We start from the raw sequence: 18,577 nt of genomic DNA, 5'->3' as shown, positions 1-18,577 counted from the left end.
GGCATCTCCCAGGCCACAAATGAGAGCCAAAGCACCAGCCCTGTCCCACAGCAGCATGGGGATGGATGGGGGGCTGGGTCAGCGTGGGGACCGGACCATCCTCAGCTAGTGGCAGTTCTGACAGCTGGGGTGGCAAGGAATCCCATTCACCCGGCAACGGCAGCCCCCACTGGTGTCTCCTGGGCCCTAGAGGATGGGGAGGAGAGAAGGTCATGGCAGTGAAAACAGTGCCCCGCCCCCGGCCCGCCCCGCTGCTCCATCACACCCTCAAAGCCCTGCACACCCCCACTCCGGCCCTTTGCTCGGGCAGGGCCGCCTGCCACGAATGGCCTTCTTGGCCTCAGCTACCTGGCGGAGGCAGTCAGTTAGGATCTTTCTGGGCTCCCGCAGCACCCCTAATTACAGGGTCCCAGTCTGTGCTCCCCTAGACCCAGAGCAGGCAAGGGACGTGACGGCTGTCTGCAAATCCTGGGTGGGTCAGCACATTGGCAGCTTGAGAGACGCTCCCTCTGCCTCCGTCCGTCCCGGGGTCCGCCCGGATACAACTACGAGCCCCCGACCCCAGGAACTCAGCCCTGATTGCATGCTTTCATTTGGTTTTGAGGACAAGCCTGCAAGACGCCTGCCATCATCTCCATTTCACAGATGAAGAAACTGAGGCTCGGAACAGCCTAACCACACAGCCGGCGTACACCAGACCCGGGGACCCGCTCTGCCTCTGGGCCCAGACTGAATCCTCACTCACTGCCCTCTAGGGTGCGGTCAGCAAACTTTTTCTGCAAAGTGCCGCTTCCATCTCAGGTGTCTGGGGCCATCGGGTCTCGGCCTTTGTAGTGCAAAAGCGGCCACGGACGGTACACAACGAATGCACGTGGCTGTGCTCCCAGAACACGCTGCTTGTGGACGTGAAACTCGCGTCTCGCATCATTTTCACGTGTCACACCAAACAACTTCTTTTCTCGATACTTTTCAACCGTTTAAAAAATGTAAAAACAGTCCTCACTTTACAAACTGGACGGATCCAGGCAGGGAGTTGGATTTGGCCCAGGGGCTGTTCCCCACTCTGGGGGGAGGCGCCCGGGCGCCTCCCCGTCATGCTCCCCAGCCTCTGCTTCCCCCCGCCCGCCCCCAAGACTCACCCCAGGCCCCCAGCGTGGGCCCTTGGTGACCCAGCAGATTTCGGTGTGGCAGACGGTGCAGCGGATCCAGTCACAGCCGTCCTTCTTCTGCACCACGATGCGGCACTGTGGGCAGTGCATGGCCTCGCCCTGCTGCAGCATGGACTGGGGCACGGCAGGTGCCAGCCTTCAGCCGGGCTGGGGCGGCTGCCGGCCGGAGCCCTCCCTGACCCCTGGCCCACCGCAGGGACAAACCGGCTGGCCCTCTGGGGGTGTGGGGTCACTCTCCTACGCTCTTCTGCCTTTTGTAGACGTGCTCCCCGCTACTCACCCCGTGACCGCTTGTCCTAACCAGTCCCGCTTCTGGATGGCAGTGACCAGCCCTTTCTGAGAACTGAGAAGCCCCCAACCTGCGGACCGAACCCTCCCAGAACCCAAATCCCCAGGCCTCAGCCTTGACGCTGCCTCACCCTGAGCATCTCTGTTGTCTGCCTGGCGGCCACATCGTTCTGAGCCCGCAGGGCCAGGTCGTCCTGGTACTCCTTGCAGTTCATCTGCTCGTGGATGGCCTGTGGCGGGCGAGGGGCTCGATGTGAGAAGGCTCCAGACCAGTCTGGAGAGACCAGAGACGGGCATCGTCTCGTCTGGTCTCGAGACCAGTCTCATTAGGGGTCAACCACTGAGACGATGAGGGCGGGGAGCGGCCTGAGGTCAGGGTCCGGCAAGACTCAGTCTGGGTTTGGGGTCCGGGCTCAATTCAGGACAGGGGTTGAGCATCAGTCTGGGGCCAGGGGCGGGTTGGTGTGTGACTAGGAGGCCAGGGTCAGGGCTCAGTTTCGGGCCGAGGCTCAGGCTAGGCTGAGGTTCCACCGAGAGCCAGGGCTCGGTCCAAGGGTCAGGCTCAGTTTGGGGCCCGGACCAGGCCCCGCCATCGACGTGCGGCTGTCCGTGGTGAAACAACCAGGCTGGGGTCACAGCTCCCTTGCCAGGAGAACAAGCACCGGGGTGCAGTGAGCTCCTGGCAGGACTAGGGTGACTGGACAGCGTGGGCCCCTGTCCCCACCTTACACAGCAGGCAGTTGACGTGGAAGCACACTGGGCAGGTAAACTCGTTGACATCATCCTCAAAGAAGCACCATCCCTTACAGTCCGGGGTCTTGCAGTGGTAGCTGAAGGCACTGCGGTTTTCCGCGATGGAGACGCCCAGGTCCAGAAATCGCTGGTAATCCTCGGGGGGCAGCAGCTGCCGAGAGGCCACAACCTTGTTTGCTCGGGGTTCAGAACAGCTGACGCGGGCCCGCCCAGCCACCAAATATCCTCCAGGAAGCCCTCGACCCATGAAGTCCAACCCAGCCCTGCTCAGTGTTTAAAAACTCCATTCAAGGGGCGCCTGGGTGGCTCAGTTGGTTAAACATCCAACTTTGGCTCGGGTCATGATCTCACGGTTTGTGGGTTTGAGCCCCGCGTCGGGCTCTGTGCTAACAGCTCAGAGCCTGGAGCCTGCTTCGGATTCTGTGTCTCCCTCTCTCTCTCTCTGCCCTTCCCCTGCTGGCACTCTGTCTCTTTCTCTCTCAAAAATAAAAGCATTAAAAAAAAATTTTTTTTTTTAAATAAAAACTCTCATTCAAAAAGTGGATTAGAAGTTCTGGAGATGGACGGTGGTGATAGGTGCACAATGTGAGTGTACTTAATGCCACAGACCTGTACACTTAACATGGTAAAAATGGGGGGAAAAAAGAAAAGAAAAATGGTAAAAATGGGAAATTCTGTTATGTATATTCTACAATTTAAAAAAAAAGGAACAATAAACAAAAATAATAACCAGCAATGCTGGCGAAGATGTGGTTAAACTAGTATCCTGGTACATCACACTGGGAGACAGCCGTGTGGCAATTACGTTTCAACAAAACTTCTCTGACCCTTTAGGACTCACTCCCCATCTACAGGTTCATCCCAAGAAAATAATGTACAAGAAGAGACACCATTCAAAAAGTTCTTGAAGCATTCGTTACAAACTGAGAAACTGGAATTATTAAGAGAAGAGATATAAGCAGGATACATGCCATAGAGATTTATAATAATCCTCAGAAAAGTTCTATAGCAACATAGCAAAAGGTGTATCTATGCTGGTCACAAGTAAAAATCATGCCTACATTCCCCATGTTGATTGGGGGCTGATTACGAGAGTTACGTCTGTCAAAATTCACCCAACTGCATGCTTACAATGGGTGCTTTTTATTGCCTGCAAAGTTCACCTTAGTAAAGCTGATTTAAAAAGGAATAAAATCGGGGCGCCTGGGTGGCGCAGTCGGTTAAGCATCCGACTTCAGCCAGGTCACGATCTCGCGGTCCGTGAGTTCGAGCCCCGCGTCGGGCTCTGGGCTGATGGCTCGGAGCCTGGAGCCTGTTTCCGATGCTGTGTCTCCCTCTCTCTCTCTGCCCCTCCCCCGTTCATGCTCTGTCTCTCTCTGTCCCAAAAATAAATAAACGTTAAAAAAAATAAAAATAAATAAATAAATAAAAAGGAATAAAATCATGTCTGCCCACAGACACCAAGGGAAACGGAAAAAATGTATCCGGGGATTTTCTGAGATGCGGGGGTTGTGGGTGACTTTTCTCTTTGATTTCTGTTCCGGTTCTATGTGGTTTAGGCATCTTTTTTGTAAAGATAAACTCCACTGCGTCACCCTGCTGATCTCTGCCGCTTTCTCCCTCTGCCACACCTGAGCATTCTGAGTCTTGGGTCAACTCCCAAGGCCTCTGGGGAAGCACAGGGCCCTGCGGCCCCCTGGAAGGAGCTCTGGCCCCATCACAATGCCCTTGGCAGGGGTGGACCTCAAGGGAAAAACCCCTGGATGATGACGATGGGTGCCGGGACATCTGGAAGGACTCTATGTCTGGGGGCCTTTCCAGGCCCGAGTGAGAAGGCCTCAGCAACCACCCAGAGCCGCCCTTCCCCAGTGCCCCACAGACAACAGATAAAAACGAGGCTGTTCTTGGATGTGGGGAGAAGTTCCCCAAGTTCTACCCTCTCTGCCTCCCCTTTTGGAGCAGAGGTAGACCCCTTGGGCTCCAGGAAATATTTGGTGCAGTCAGGGACGTTCTCGGAAGCAGGATCCTAAGGGAGAGGCAGGAGGTACAGAGGTCTCGCGGATGTGCCTGTTGGAGGGGGGGGTGGGTCTCCCATTTGGACCTCAGCCACTGTGACCCTGCCTCCATGTTTTGGTCTGGGAACCCCAAGATGCCCAATTCTGAGAAGGCCAGTCCCGAGCAGTTTAAAAACCACGAATCAGGCCCAGCAGTCGATTTTCCAGGGGGGGGGAATGGAGACTCCAAGAAGGGTGGGATCTTGATGATAATAATAATAGTAACAGCGAACACACTCGTGCAGACGTGTGCAACACCGGAATGGATTGCTGGAGAAAGGGCCCCGATTTATTCATGTCTCCCTGACTCCACACCCTTGGATGGTGCCCTCGCGGGGACTATGGGCTCGAGCATGCTCACTGGGATGGCAGCAAAAAGAGCAGACGCGTGGCAAGGACTCTTGCACTGGAGCTCCCTGCTGGCTGCTCCGGGACCCTGGAGGCCACCAGCCCGGGAGCAGGCCTTGACCAGCCTGCCGGTGGGTGACAGAGCAAAGCGGAAACAGGCCCAGCCGCCCCGCCATTGCAAATAAGGCCATCATAAATCAGCCCGTGACAGCTGATCCACCGGCTAAACCCACATGGGACCAGCCAGGCCCAGCTGGAGCTAGAAGAATCATCTGGCTAAGTCCAACCCCGATGACTCACTTGCAGATTCGTGAACTAAATAAACAGTGGTTGTTTGAAGACACTACGTCTGGGATAACTTGTCAGGCGGCAAAAGCAAACGGATGCGAGGGCTCACCCATTACTCTGAAGTCTTTTACACACACGCTCTACTATATTCTTCGCAACCTTCGAAGAAGCTAACTGCGACCCTAGCTGAGATGAGAAAACCAAGGCACGGGGTGAGGATCTGACCGGAGGTCACCCAGGCCAATGGCCCCAGAATTTCCCCATTCTTAATGGCTCTGCTGTCTTTCCTTCCCAAGAGTGCTTTCTTTACCGCCTACTTCCCCCAAGTCCCATCCTGTTCACTGCTTGGCCCTCAGCAGCCCACACAGAAGGCTCCGGATAAATGTGTGCTGAGACCGGTGCCCCCAACCCCATCCCCACCTGCCAGCTCAGGGTGCGCCCTCCGCCCCTGGCCTTACCGCCCGGATCTCCCTCTCCAGCAGCTTGCCCGAGCACGAGTACGTGTTGTCAATGAAGGGGCAGGAGACCTCGGCCTCCTGGCTGTTGCGGATGGTGCCCTGCAGACACTCCCTGGAGGGGGTGAAGGGTGGGAGGGGGAGGTTAGGGTCATCTGAAGCCCATCCACCTGGATTCCACCCCTCACGTAGTGAGGCCTGACCCCAGGTGGGCTTCTCTTCAATTCCCCTCTTCCTTCATATCCCTCCCATAAACCCATCTCCAAAGCATCCACTTCTGTGCACCCCACAGCCATCCCCCCATTGCTCTGGTCCAGGCCCCCATCACTCCTTGCCTGGAGCAGAGCAGAAGCATCCTTCCCGGGTTCCCTGGGCCCACCTCGCCCTCCGACACCATTCCCAACACACTGGCCTCACAGTCCCCAGCAGCCCCCCATCCGGATCCGCCCAGAACAAACCTGCTCGCCTCACTACGGCTCACAAGAGCCCTGAGGACTTGCCCTCTCTAACTAATCTCTCGGTCCATCTCTGCTCCAGCCACACTGACGCCTGCTTGGCCACAGACAGGCCAGGCAGACCGCTGCAGCAGACCCTCGGGTCTCTGCTCAAATGCTACCCCCTTAGGGGCTCTCCTGACCCGCTCCTGGAGCAGGGCCCCTGTTCTTTGATCGGAATCCACTAATCACAATCCGCTGGTGCTTAGCATTTGACACAATTTACAATTCCATCAGCGATTATTCGATTAATATCAGACTCTCTCCACCGGAACGTAAGCTCCAAGGAGGCAGGAACTGAGCTTCTTTGTTCCCTCCTGGATCCCCAGGCCTGGCACAGTCCCTGGCACCCAGGGGCCGTGCGAACGTCCGCTGTGGTGAAGGCGGACATGGTCTGCACAGCGCAGGACCGGTGGCCTGGCGGAGCCTCAGAGGACGGTCTGCCCACCAGCCAGGCGGAGAGCGGGGCTGGCTCAGTCTGGCGGCGCTAGGGCCTCAGTGCCCTTGGCTGGGCCTGCCGCAGAGAGCGGCAAAGGGCGCAGGCTCTGGAACCAGAATGCCTGAGCAGTGTGGCCTTGAGCAAGCGGCTGGCCTCCGAACCTCACATTCCCCCTCTGCAAAATGGGGAGACAGCGCCTACCTCGCAGGTTTTTGTGAGCGTCCAATGAGATGTAAGCGCACAGGCCCCACCCACTCTCAGCCCTCCGGTAATCGGCGGCTGCGACAAACGCTGCGTTGCTGGGGGTGGGGTTGGGGGCCGCACCTGCAGAAGGCGTGCAGACACTCACGCAGCACCACGGCATCGCCGGGCGCCAGCACCAAGTAGCACACGGGGCACTCGGTGGGCTCGGTGTTCAGCACCAGGCTCCTCTGATCCAGCTGGACGTGTTGCAGGTAGTTTCCCTCCTGCTGCTGCTGCTTCCGCTGGGCACACGGGGCGGGGCCGCGGGGCGGGTCAGGGTCTCGGGGGAGGGTCAGACCAGGAAGGGGGCAGGACCAGGGGGGCCAGGTCAGACCCCGGAGGCGGGGCAAAGCTGGGGGAGAGTCAGGATCCCTGGGTGGGGGTGGAGGTGGCCTGGCAGTGGGCGGGAGACGAGATGATGGGAAGGATGGGGCCAGGGCAGGAGGGGAGGCGGGGAAGCCAATGACAGGAGGCGGGCCAGGCAGAGGCAGGTTGGAGCTGCAACCAGGGGTCAAGCCACGAGAGGGAGTGATGGCAATAGTGAAGGGAAGGAGTCTGAGGGGGTAGTCTGGGGGTCTTAAGAGGGTTCACATCCCCGCCCAGAAGCAGGGCGGGGGGTGGTGGAGTCGGAGCCCGTCAAGGTCACAGAGTGGGTCAGGGGTATGGGGGTGGTGATAAAGCTAGAGAGCAAAGCAAGACCGGAGAGAGGACGGGGTCTGGGCCAAGGTTGTAGGTAAGACCACGAATGAGGTCATGGCTGGGGTGGGGCAAGGGCAGCACTGGGTCCGAGGAGAAAGCAGGTGGGGGGCATCCAATCAGAATGGGGGACACTCAGGGTCTGGCATCTGTGTAATCAGGGCTTGTGTCAGGATCGGGGGGCATAACTACGGAAGGGGCAGGACAGAGGGCGGGGCCAATCTTACGGGGAGCAGTGAAGGGCACGGTCCAGGCTCCCAGGAAGTCAGGGGTGAACCCCAACGGGGAGGGAGGGGGTCGGGAGTAGCAGGGTCCAGGGTGAGGTCATGTCTAAGTGGAGCAGTAACTATCACAGGTGGATAAGGGGAAGGTGGATACGAGCGTGGTCGGAAACAGGGTGAGGGAGTCACAGCCTGGGGCAGTCGTGTGCACAGTGGGTGTGTGTCAAAGCTAGGGGCGGAGCCACAGCCGAAGTGGGGGCGGGGCATGTGATCACAGCCTGGGAGCAGGGTCTCAGCACTTAAGACCTCCAGGAGAGGGCGGGCCACAGTCAAGTGCGGGGTCAACAGCAGCGGGGGGGTCAGGAGGGGGCAAGGCAGCCACGGGGTTGGAGCGGCAATGCGGAGGTGCCTCCCGTCCCACCGTACGCCTCCCCGCCCGGCCCACAGGTGTTTGGTCCGAGGCCGCCGCGCCCACCTGCTGGTACTGGCGCAGCGCCTCCTCCTCGCCCGCCAGGCGCGCTCTCTCCTCCTCGTCCGGCTGGTACGAGGCGGGAACCTGGTAGGCCTCAGGCCGCGCCCGGCAGCACATCTCGCAGCCAGGCCTCGTGGGCTTGTTAATGAAGGTGCAGCCGGGGCACTGCCAGCCCACCTGGGGGCAGAGTCGGAGGGTGTGGGGCTGAGCACGGCGCGGGGAGGGGTCCGGGAGCGTGGAGGCGGAGTCGGGGGCGGGGCGCGCGATCAAGGGCGCGCGCGGAGGTGGGGGCGGCTTACCGGCGGGGGTTCGGGCGCGGCTTCGGGCTGGCCCCGCCCCGGCTCCTGGGGGGCTCCGGGCTTGGTGGGGGCTGGCTCCAGGGGGCCCCGGGGCTGAAGCGTGAGGTCCTTGAAGCCCAGATCTAGGGAGGAGGATTTAGGGGGTGGCAGATCCACGCAGCCCACTCGGCGCACACTCTGTGTCAGCCGCGCGCCCCGCACAGCTCCTCTCCTTCGTCTTCTCCCTCCTCCCTGGGGGAGTCTCCAGCTCGGTTCCCCAGGTGAGCCCAGACCTGGCTGAGTGTCGGGCTCCCACAAAGTCAGAGTCCCTCCTCCACCCGTGAATGCTCCCGCGTGCTCCCGGCTTAAAACCCCTCCGCCTAAAGACAGGCCTCCTATGCTCAAGTTATGCACCTAGAGGGACAAACACTTCTGTCCTGCTCCTGCCAAATCCTGAATCTGCAACCATTCATGAAGGGCCATCGGACAGAAAAGCGGGAAAAAAAAAACAAAACAAAAAAAACTGGCTGGAGTCTTCAAGTATCAGGACAGTCACCAGAAGACTAGGGTACCAAAGACTGAAAGACCCTGGGAGACACGACGCCATGGCCAAGTCTCCTGCTATAAAGGACATTAGTGAGACAACTGGTCAAATCTGGGTAACATGTGTGGATTAGATAACAGTACTTTATCATTGTTGGTTTCCTAAATTTGGTAGCTGTATGTGGTAATGTAAGAAAATGACCCTATTTTAAAGAAAATGCACACTGAAATTTTTAGGGGAGAGGGATACATCATGTCTGCACTTCAGAACCGTTCAGAAAACAGAAGTATTTACGCATATAAAAACAGTTGTGTATAGAGAATGATAAAGCAAAGCAGTTGTGGTGAAATGTTAATATTTGGGGGAATACACGCGAAAGGTCCTTGGGAATTTGTTATGCAATTCTTTGTACAACTTTGCAACTTTTCTGTCTGTCTGAACTATTTCCAGATAAAAATTTTTAAAATTGAGAATAAATGCTATTATTATCATGGTATCCAATTTACAGATTTAGAAACTGAGGAGTGGAGACAGGAAGGGACTGGCCCAAGGTCACACAGCTGATAAATGCTGGGGCCGGGGGGCTGGACTCAGCCCCTCTCCCCCAGACCACCGGCTCCAGAAATGGCTCCCTCCGGGGGGGGGGGGTGTCCTTTGTGCACTATGGATAAGGTCCTCCTGGTGAGAGTTCCTGACCAAAAGTCCACGGACTCTGCTCCCTCTTGCCCTGCGACCTCAGATGAGTCCCGTGCCACTCAGAGGCAGAGTCTCACCTTCCAGCATCCGCAACTGCCTCTCCCGCTGCAGCTCCTGAGGGTTAAGTGAGGTGTTGCAGGCTGACAGCAGGTAGAGGTAGGCGCTGTCCCCATTCCGCCGCACCCCATGGGAGTGCAGGGTTTCCTGGTCCCGGGCCAGCCGCTGCCCAATGACCCACTGCTGTAGGACGGGTGGAAAGCCGTAGTCCAGGAATACCTGGCGGGGACATGGAGAGAGGGAGAGGGGAAAGGGAGGACCAGAGTAAAGAGAAGTGGACGTAAAATGGGAAGCGTCTGCCCTGATGTTTCCCTTTCGTGTACCCCCTCCACTTCCGCCTGCACCCCCCTCCCCCCAACTCACCATGTCCTTGAGGGAAGCCACCGTCATGTCCGGACGCACTGTGAGCCAGATGGTGACTGTGTGCATCTGAGCATCCTCCACACTCACCCACAGCCTGCGGAGAAGGTCACAGGTCCAACCTCAGCCACCAGCTGCTGGCACGTACCTGTCTGCACGCTTGTGCACGCAGCTGCACGTGTACATATACACGCGCACGCGCCCACAGACGCCCAGTCTGGGTTAGGGGGCCTTTCCCGGATTCCCGCAGCCCTGTGCTTCCTCCTGAATCAGAACCCGCTGCTTAAACCCCTGCGGTGGCTCCACGCTCTTCTGAGAATCCAATCTGGACTCACTGCGGCACGAGGGCCTCCGTGATCCGGGCCCCTCCCTACTCTCCAGCCTCCGGTCATTCCCCCTCCTTTGCTCTTTAGCCAAACCACCAATCGTTGTTATTTACTATATGCCACGATGCTTCAAAGCACTTAATATGTTTCTTTTTTAAATTTTTTTAAACATTTATTTATTATTGAGAGACAGAGCATGAGCAGGGGAAGGGCAGAGAAAGGAGGAGACACAGAATCAGAAGCAGGCTCCGGGCTCTGAGCTGTCAGCACACAACCCGATGGGGGGCTTGAACGCACAAACCGCGAGATCGTGACCTGAGTCGAAGTCGGACGCTTAACCGACTGAGCCACCCAGGCGCCCCAGCACTTAGTATGTTTTAGCCCGTTTAATCCTCTCCACAAACCCAGGAGGCAGATACTGTTGTCACTGCTGTTTTACAGATAAAAACACGAGGCACGGACAGGTTACGCTGAGGCTACCAAGTAACACTGAGACTGTGAGAGGCAGGACTTCAACCCAGTGTTATTGCAGAGAAACACCAGCTTTCTCAAGGGAGGACCCTTCAACATTTCTGGAAGATCAAAAGCACGAAAGGGAAGGGCTACGATGAAAAAAACCAGAACTGGATCCCAAAGGACACAGACACATCAGAGCACAGAACAAGAACAGCAAGAAATAATCAGTAAATGAGGACGAGTTCCTGGAAATGTACAAAGTGACTCCAGACTAACCTAACCTTTAGATCCAACTACAAGTTCACAAGAAAAACTGGAGATACTTAAATGACACCCCGAGGTGGCAGTTAATAAATCCAGCATGTGGGGGAATCCTGGAGGTCCAAGACCAAGGTTCTTAAATTAATGGCATAAAAATAAAGAGGAGGAATTAAAAAGGCAAGATTAAGAAAGGATACATGTCGGGGCGCCTGGGTGGCTCAGTCGGTTGAGCGTCCAACTCCGGCTCAGGTCATGGTCTCACAGTTCATGAGTTCGAGCCCCGCATCGGGCTCTGTGCTAACAAACAGCTCAGAGCCTGGAGCCTGCTTCGGATTCTGTGTCTCCCTCTCTCTCTCCCCCTCCCCTGCTCATGCTCTGTCTCTCAAAAATAATGTTTAAAAAAAAAAAAAAGAAAGAAAGAAAGGACCCGTGTAGATCTTCTCTGGCTCCTAATTGGAATAACCCAACTATAAAAACTGTCAATGAGATAATCAGGGAAATTATACTATAAACTGTGTTAGGGGATTTTAAGGGATTATTCTTAATTTTTTAGATGTGATAATGGTATTGAGGTTAATAAGCAAGTCACAGGGAGGTAATGTACAGGCATGGTGACTATCGTTAACATTTCTGCCTCATGTATCTGAATACTGCAGGCAATAAATCCTAAAAGCTCTCATTGCAAAAAAAAAAAAAATAAATGATAAGGGCGGCTGGCTGGTTCCATTGGTAGAGCATGTGACTCTCGATCCCAGGGTGGTGAGTTCAAACCCCATGTGGGGTATAGAGAATACTTAAAAAAATAATACGTAAGTATGTGAGGCAATGGATGTTAACTTGCTGTGTTCATCACTGCACAATTACATACATGTACCAAGTCATTATGTCGTGCATCTAAACTGGTTCCGAGACTCGATTTCCAACGTGTGGATGGGAAGAGGGAGGCTCCTGCAATTCTCAGGCACCAGCAGGGCGTCCTCCATTTCAACTCAATTCTGACCCGATCTACCCCCGAAACAGCAGCAGTGTCCGCAGCTTGAGGGCTCAGTCCTACGAGACCGCCCCCTCTCAAATGGCAGTCGTAAGCCGGTACTGAGTCATCGGATACAGAATCGGGAGTTCCAACAGCCCACTCCTGGGATTCCATTAATTTGCTAGAGCAGTTCACGGAACTCAAACATTTTCCTTACGAGACCACTGGTTTGTTATGGAAGGACATAATTCGGGGACAGCCCGATGGAAGAATCTGGAAGAGATGCACAGTGCGAGGCACACCATCCGGGAAAGGGTGGTAGCTTCCCTGCCCTCTGGAGTGCTCTAGCGTCCCCAGATCTCCACGTGTTCACCAACCCAGAAGCTCTGTTTTCAGTTTTTATGAAAATCTCATTACATAGGCGTGACTGATGAGACCACTGCCACTGGGGACTGATTCTACCTCCAGTCCCCGTCCCCTCCCAGGAGGTCAGGGGGATGGGACTGAACACTCCAACCCTCTAATCACACTGGCTGGTTTCTCTGGTGAGCAGCGGCCCCCATCCTTAGGTGATCTAGGGAGGTTCCAAAGGTCACCTCATTTGCACAACAAAAGGCACCTTTACCATTCGAAAAACGTAAAGTTCCAAGGAGCTCTGTGCCAGGAAAGGACAAAGACCAAGAAAATACTCCTTATTATAATTCACAAGATCACAACACCTTAAACTAATACAATGTCCTGTGTCCATTACAGCTCGGTAAAACTCAAAAAGAAGATTGGGCACGAATGTTCACAGCATCATTACTCACGTTAGCCCCCAAGCGGGAAAACCCCAAATGTCCATCAAATGATTAACAGAGAAAATGTGGTATATTCGTACAATATAGATTATCATCGAGCAACAGAAAGGAATAAAGTTCTGATACGCGCCACCACACGGATGAATCGAGAAAACAGGATGCTAAGTGAAAGAAGCCGGACACAAGAGGCCACATGCGGTATGATTCCATTTCTGCGAAATGTCCAGACCAGGCAAGTCCCTGGAGATAAAAGTAGATTCGCGGCTGCCTAAGGCTGGGGTTGGGGAAAGGGAGGGAGATGAGCAGAGACTACAAATAAAAGCACGGACCGGTGTCCTTTACAAGGCAATAGAAAGTTACTAGGCAGCAATGAAAAAGCAGGTTGGGGGGGAAGATAAGCACCACGATTCACTGAGTGAGTGACATGTGCCAGGCATTGTGCTAAGCATTCCGAGAGCAATTCAGTCTCCTGGGGAAAGATGACCAGCCTCCGTTCTCCCTTGCCTCTACTTGCTAACAGAAACCCTGAGTTCTAGTTGGATGCCTGGTCGTGTTTCGCAGCCTCCCTTCAAGCCGAGCATGGCTGTGAGAATACCTTCTGGTCCACAGGAATTGATTGGAAGAAGTGTGTGCAACTCTCTGAGCTGTGCCCTCAAGGGTGGGAGCGGGGGTCCCTCTTCCCTTCTGCAGAGGCCGCTTTTGGCCAACAGGCTTGAACGGCAACTTGAGTAAGACAGACAGAAGGGGCCACAGCGACCATCACCGCTGAATGCAAACAGGCTCATTAAGCGACCCACCTCAAAATATCCCTAAGCCCCCGCTGACAAAGGGGTCACTCACACCAGGCACAGTGGCCAAAAAAGGGGAAACTCCAAACGTCCCCATATTCTCTCATTCTCCCCTGTAGCTCTAGCCCCCCACAGACAGTGCCTGCTTTGCTGTCCTGCCCACCGCTCCCTGGTGGTGTCTTCAATACAGTTCTCTTTTGTTCTGCACCTGCACAGCCAGCTTCTACCCAATTGGGTCGCCCCACATTTGGGGGCCCCCATCTGGCTGGGAGACACCACACCTTCCTCCCTATCGGCAAGAATGCTGATAGGATGGCCGGAGCTGGAACAGCCATTCTAGACCATGAAGCGAACTGCAGAATGGAGCCCATGAATGTCAGAGCAACAAGACAGAAGCCTGAGTCTCCGGGGACTTACAGGAAGCACAGCCCCCACATACAGACTGCCTGCCATCAAATTTATTTATGCCACCGTTACTATGTTTTTTCTGTTATATGAGGACTAACATTCTATATGTGTGTTTTTTTTTTTTTAATGTTTACTTATTTTTGGAAAAAGAGAGACAGAGCACAAGCAGGGGAAGGGCAGAGAGACAGGGAGACACAGAATACCCAGCAGGCTCCAGGCTCTGAGCTGTCAGCACAGAACCCAACACCGGGCTCGAACTCGCAAACCACGAGATCGTGACCTGAGCCGAAGTCGGACACTTAACCGACTGAGCCACCCGGGCGCCCCGAGGACTAACATTCTAATACACCTTCTAACAATCCTATGAGATGGCTTACTATTATTGCCTCATTTTTAAAATCAAAAAACCTCTGAAAATTCTGAGAGGTGAAGTGACTTGCTATAGATCTCACAGTGGATGACAGACAGGGCTCGGGTTTGAAGCTAGGTCTCCTGACACCAGAACCTGCCATTAAGAATAACTGGCGAGAGGGGCGCCTGGGTGGCTCAGTCGGTTGAGCGTCCGACTTCGGCTCGGGTCATGATCTCGCGGTCCATGAATTCGAGCCCCGCGTCGGGCTCTGTGGTGACAGCTCGGAGCCTGGAGCCTGCTTCGGATACCGTGTCTCCGTCTCTCTCTGCCCCTCCCCCGCTCATGCTCTGTCTCTCAAAGATGAATAAACATTAAAAAAAATTTTTAAAGGAGAATAACCGGCAAGAATATACTGCGGCCCACTGGGTTCCAGGAAGCCCTAAGACTTAGGCCAGTCGTGCCCTCCTCACCTGATGTCCTGTGTTGGGGAGACCTCAGGCTTCAGTTGCACACTCAGGGGCACCCGTTGCTCTGCCAGCCAGATGGCACACTGCACTGCCACGTGTTCATCCCCGCCTGCCACTGCTCGGGTGAGTCTCAGGGCCATCTCCTCGGCTGAAATCCAGTACAATGGAAGCAGGTTAGCACACGGTTTATTTTCCAGGAGCTGGGGGAGAGGCAGGTGGTGGTCCCTTGCACCTACTGCTTCCTCTGTCTCCCTGGTGAACTCCTACATATCCTTCAGCACCCAGCTTAAAAATCCCTTTCTCCGATACTCCCCATTCCCCCTCCCTGTTCACGTAGTTCTATTTGTCCTTCAGACTCCCAGGCCCCCAAACTTCCATTCATTTATGTGACAAGGATTTACTGAGCTCCTACTGTGTACCAGCCGCTGTCCCAGAAACTGGGATTCAGCAGTGAATAAGATAAACGGGTCCCCCGTGCTGACAGACCTCCCGGCCCAGCAAGGAGATAGACAGCAGAAAAAAATTCAGGTTGTGATCCACGCTGGCAAGGAAATAAACAGCAGAAGGAGATCAGGGAAGGCCTCTAGGAGGAGGGGACACTGAAGCTGAGACCAGGAGAAGCTAGATGTGTCCAAACCCAGTTAGGGAAGAGTATTCCAGGTGGAGAGAAAGGTCAGGGCAAAGGTCTTGAGCCAGAAATGATTGGATGGGTACAGAAAGAAACCAGTGGGGCTCCATCAGAATGAACAAGGGGGTGAATGGGGTAAGACTGTGAGGTCAGTGAAGCCAGGAGGGAACTGTGGGCTAACCGAGGGCTCTGGCCTAAGAACACAGAGGGACACGGGGTGGGTTTTGAGCAGGGTGATGACATGATCTGACATGTTCTACAGTGCTAGGTGGAGGGGGCAAGAGGGGGCGCAAGGACCCCTGGTATTTAGGTCAACTGAGATCTGTCTCCTGCACCAGCCTGAGAGATCTCCTGTGTTCTCTGGGAGCTCTCCACCCCCATCACAACACAGTGCTGGCTCGTGGTGGCCTCAGGGACACGCCATAGTTGAAGGACCAGCCCCTAGAAGCAACCAGGCCCCAAAGAAGGAAACTGAGGGGCAGGTGGATAGAGGGAGGGTGCGGTTAAAGCCACCTCTCCCACCCTTCAGGGCAGGGGAGGCCAGGTCCTGCCGGGGGCCCACCGCCTAAAGGAAGTTTCCCAGCCGCTTCCAGGCTGTGCCCACCTTTCTTGGTCTTCTCGTCCATCTGGCGTGGTTGCGCCCATGCCCCCAGGCGGGGGCAGCAGCTCCGGAGAAATGCTATCCCTGGGTCACCTGGGAGAGGGCGGATGACCACAAGTAATTCAGTCCCGGCCGGTGGCCTCCGGCCCGGCCCGAACCCTCTTTATGCCTTGGTGTCCCTGGATGGAATCAGGTAACATCACAAGCACCGGAGACCGGGTATGGGAACGGGCTGGGACCCTGCGTGGGAGGTGAAAGGGCAAAGGGCACCGAGCCAAGCCCACAATGGGCGACAGAGGAAGCGGGACAGACCTGGTGCAGGGATGAGGGTGACGCCGCACAGCCGGGCGCTGTTAGTCCCTGGCGAGGGCCGTCCCCCCAACTTCTCGCTTCTGGGAACACCCCTGGCGCCGGGGATTGCAGCCACACTCCCTCCCCTGCGGGGCGGCCCCAGACAGTCGGGAGGGGAGGGGAGCAGCTACAGCGAAAGGGAAAGTGAAAGTGGAGGCCCCGGAAGTGGGGCAGCAGACTGTCGGGACATCCGGACACCCTCCCCCCCAACCGCCCGGCACACCCGGCGGCGACTGGCACCTACGCAGTCCCCGGCGGCGCCCGCCCTGCGCCGGGGTCGCGGTGGTCCGGGGTGCTCAAGGACCTTGACCGGGGTGACCCCTGTTGGGCTGTGATCCGGGACTCCCCGACCCTCACTCACCCGGCAGGCCGCGCCCGCACGGCCGCGGGAAGGGGCGGGGGGCGGGTCTGGAGGGGAGGGGCGGGGCAGTGGCCGCCGGGGGCGGGGATTGGACGGGATGGGGGCGGGGCTCATCCCTGCATACTCACCCGCACCCGGGAGGGTCAGCCCCATCCTCAGCTCCGTTTGCGAAACACAAACCGAGGCTCTATCCCCATTAGGCTCCTTGCTTCTCCTTTTGGCCCCAACAGGGCCCCAGCCCGCTGCCAGACAGTCCCTAGAGTGTAAATCAAACCGCGTCACTCCTCAAAACACTCCCGGTTCTTCCCAACACTCTCCTAGCAAAGTAAAAGCCGAGATCCTCTCCACAGCTGCAAACTGCCTCCCCTCCTCTTACTACTTTAAGCCTAAAAAATAAAATAGCCAGTTATTTTCCAAAAAAAAAAAGGGGGGGGGGGTTTATTCAGGAATAGCCAAGAGTTGCAGTTTGGGACATTCAAGCTGTGAAAAACCATGGGCAAATCTAACAACGCATAGAAACATTACTGAGATGGAGGGAATTGGGAGGCATGTTTTGAGCCAAAGTCCATTGGAGAAAAGCAAGAGTTCAGGGTGATGACACTTTCTCATTGGCTGAGTTACAGAGGTAGTGAATTTCTTGTAGGAGATCCAATGCACATCTTTTCCCTGTTGGGCTTGTAGTTGAGTCTTTCCTGTTGAGGACTGTTGGGGTATGTAATTGACAATTCTTCCCGTAATAGACCTCCGCAGTGGTACCTGTCAGAGCTCCCCTTCCTGGATTCCCCACTCCACTTCCGGGAGGAATGTTCAACCCATGGCTCACCCCACTCAAACCCACTGGCCTCCTAGGTCCTGGAATAAGGCAGACACACTCCACCTCGGGATCTTTGCATGTGCCATAATCCCAGTATCGTCATGGCTTGCACTCTCCCTTTAGTTTAATGGTTACCCAAAACTCTTCCCTGTTCACTCTATCTGAAATTTCATACACCCACATACATCCAGCATTTAATTTTTTTAATGTTTATTTCCTGAGAGAGACAGGCAGAAAGATAGACAGAGTGTGAGCGGGGAGGAGCAGAGAGAGAGGGAGACACAGAATCCGAAGCAGTTTCCAGAATCCGAATCTGAGTTGTCAGCACAGAGCCCAATGTGGGGCTCAAACCCACCAGCCACAAGATTGTGACCTGAGTCGAAGTTGGACACTTAACCGACTGAGCCACCCAGATTCCCCTTTCCAGCATTTTATATCCTCCTTCCTGGCTTCATTTTTTTTTTTTTTTTTCTAAAGCATATACTACTGGGGTGCCTGGGTGCCTCACTTGGTTGAGTGGCTGACTCTTGATTTCGCTTAACCAACTGAGCCACCCAGGTGCCCCTGATCTGTGTCTGGTAATATTGCCATCTGAACTCTGAGTGTCTGTTTCTGCTGATTTTCACTTCTGTTGCCTTGTTTTCCTCTGGTGACCATTGCTGGTTTTTGACGATCGTGGTCCCTTCAGCCCTGAGGTTACCTGCACAAATGTGTATTGAGGGCAGATATTTTCTTTCAGGTGTTCTTGTCCTACCCTTGGGCCTTCAAGGGCAGAGCTGGCAGTCACTTTGGACATCCTTCAACCCCGTGGGGAGACTCTTTGATCATTCAAAACTGGGTTCAGCCCCGCTGTTCATGATGTACGTGATCCTGGACAAGATCCCCCCTCTCTGGGCCTTAGCTTCCTCCTCTGTACAATGGTGATCATGATGGTCCCTCCTTCGTAAGGCTCTTTTGACGATCTGTCTCAATTCCTGGTTATTGATGTCTAACAAGTTACCCCAAAATTTAGGGGCTCAGAACAACAACAAACATGTAGATCTCACACAGTTTCCGGGGTTTAAGAATTCAGGAGCTTCTTAGGTGGTTTTGGTGCAAAGTCTCTCAGCGGTTTTAGTGAAGATGTTAGCTGAGGC

General features: G+C 55.2%; 1 protein-coding gene across 7 annotated transcripts; it reads right to left on the bottom strand.

Annotated features, from left to right (window-relative positions):
* Window positions 1-6: 6 nt before the first annotated feature.
* Window positions 7-16,666, bottom strand: RBCK1 (RANBP2-type and C3HC4-type zinc finger containing 1). Of its 7 annotated transcripts, none has more exons than XM_040447440.1 (13): window positions 16,511-16,621; window positions 15,919-16,008; window positions 14,690-14,834; window positions 9,859-9,952; window positions 9,516-9,714; window positions 8,220-8,341; window positions 7,924-8,097; window positions 6,613-6,773; window positions 5,359-5,470; window positions 2,182-2,361; window positions 1,589-1,687; window positions 1,140-1,283; window positions 7-186 (listed from the first exon to the last, which is right to left on the bottom strand). In XM_040447440.1, exons 2-13 carry the CDS (start codon window positions 15,938-15,940, stop codon window positions 106-108), a joined length of 1,533 nt encoding a protein of 510 aa, XP_040303374.1. In that variant the 5' UTR covers window positions 15,941-16,008; window positions 16,511-16,621; the 3' UTR covers window positions 7-105. The 7 variants fall into 7 exon arrangements, with proteins under 7 accessions (XP_040303374.1, XP_040303375.1, XP_040303373.1 ...); XM_040447439.1 differs by lacking the exon at window positions 7-186 and adding an exon at window positions 575-965 and having other exon boundaries at window positions 1,140-1,244; XM_040447437.1 differs by lacking the exons at window positions 7-186; window positions 16,511-16,621 and adding exons at window positions 576-965; window positions 16,628-16,666.
* Between the last annotated feature and the right edge of the window lie 1,911 nt (window positions 16,667-18,577).

The sequence above is a fragment of the Herpailurus yagouaroundi genome, unplaced genomic scaffold, assembly GCF_014898765.1.
Source record: "Herpailurus yagouaroundi ecotype Mexico unplaced genomic scaffold, PumYag 196, whole genome shotgun sequence".
Taxonomy (NCBI): Eukaryota; Metazoa; Chordata; class Mammalia; order Carnivora; family Felidae; genus Herpailurus; species Herpailurus yagouaroundi.
Note: the sequence above shows the minus strand (reverse complement) of the source record. Positions and strands in the feature narration are given on the sequence as shown.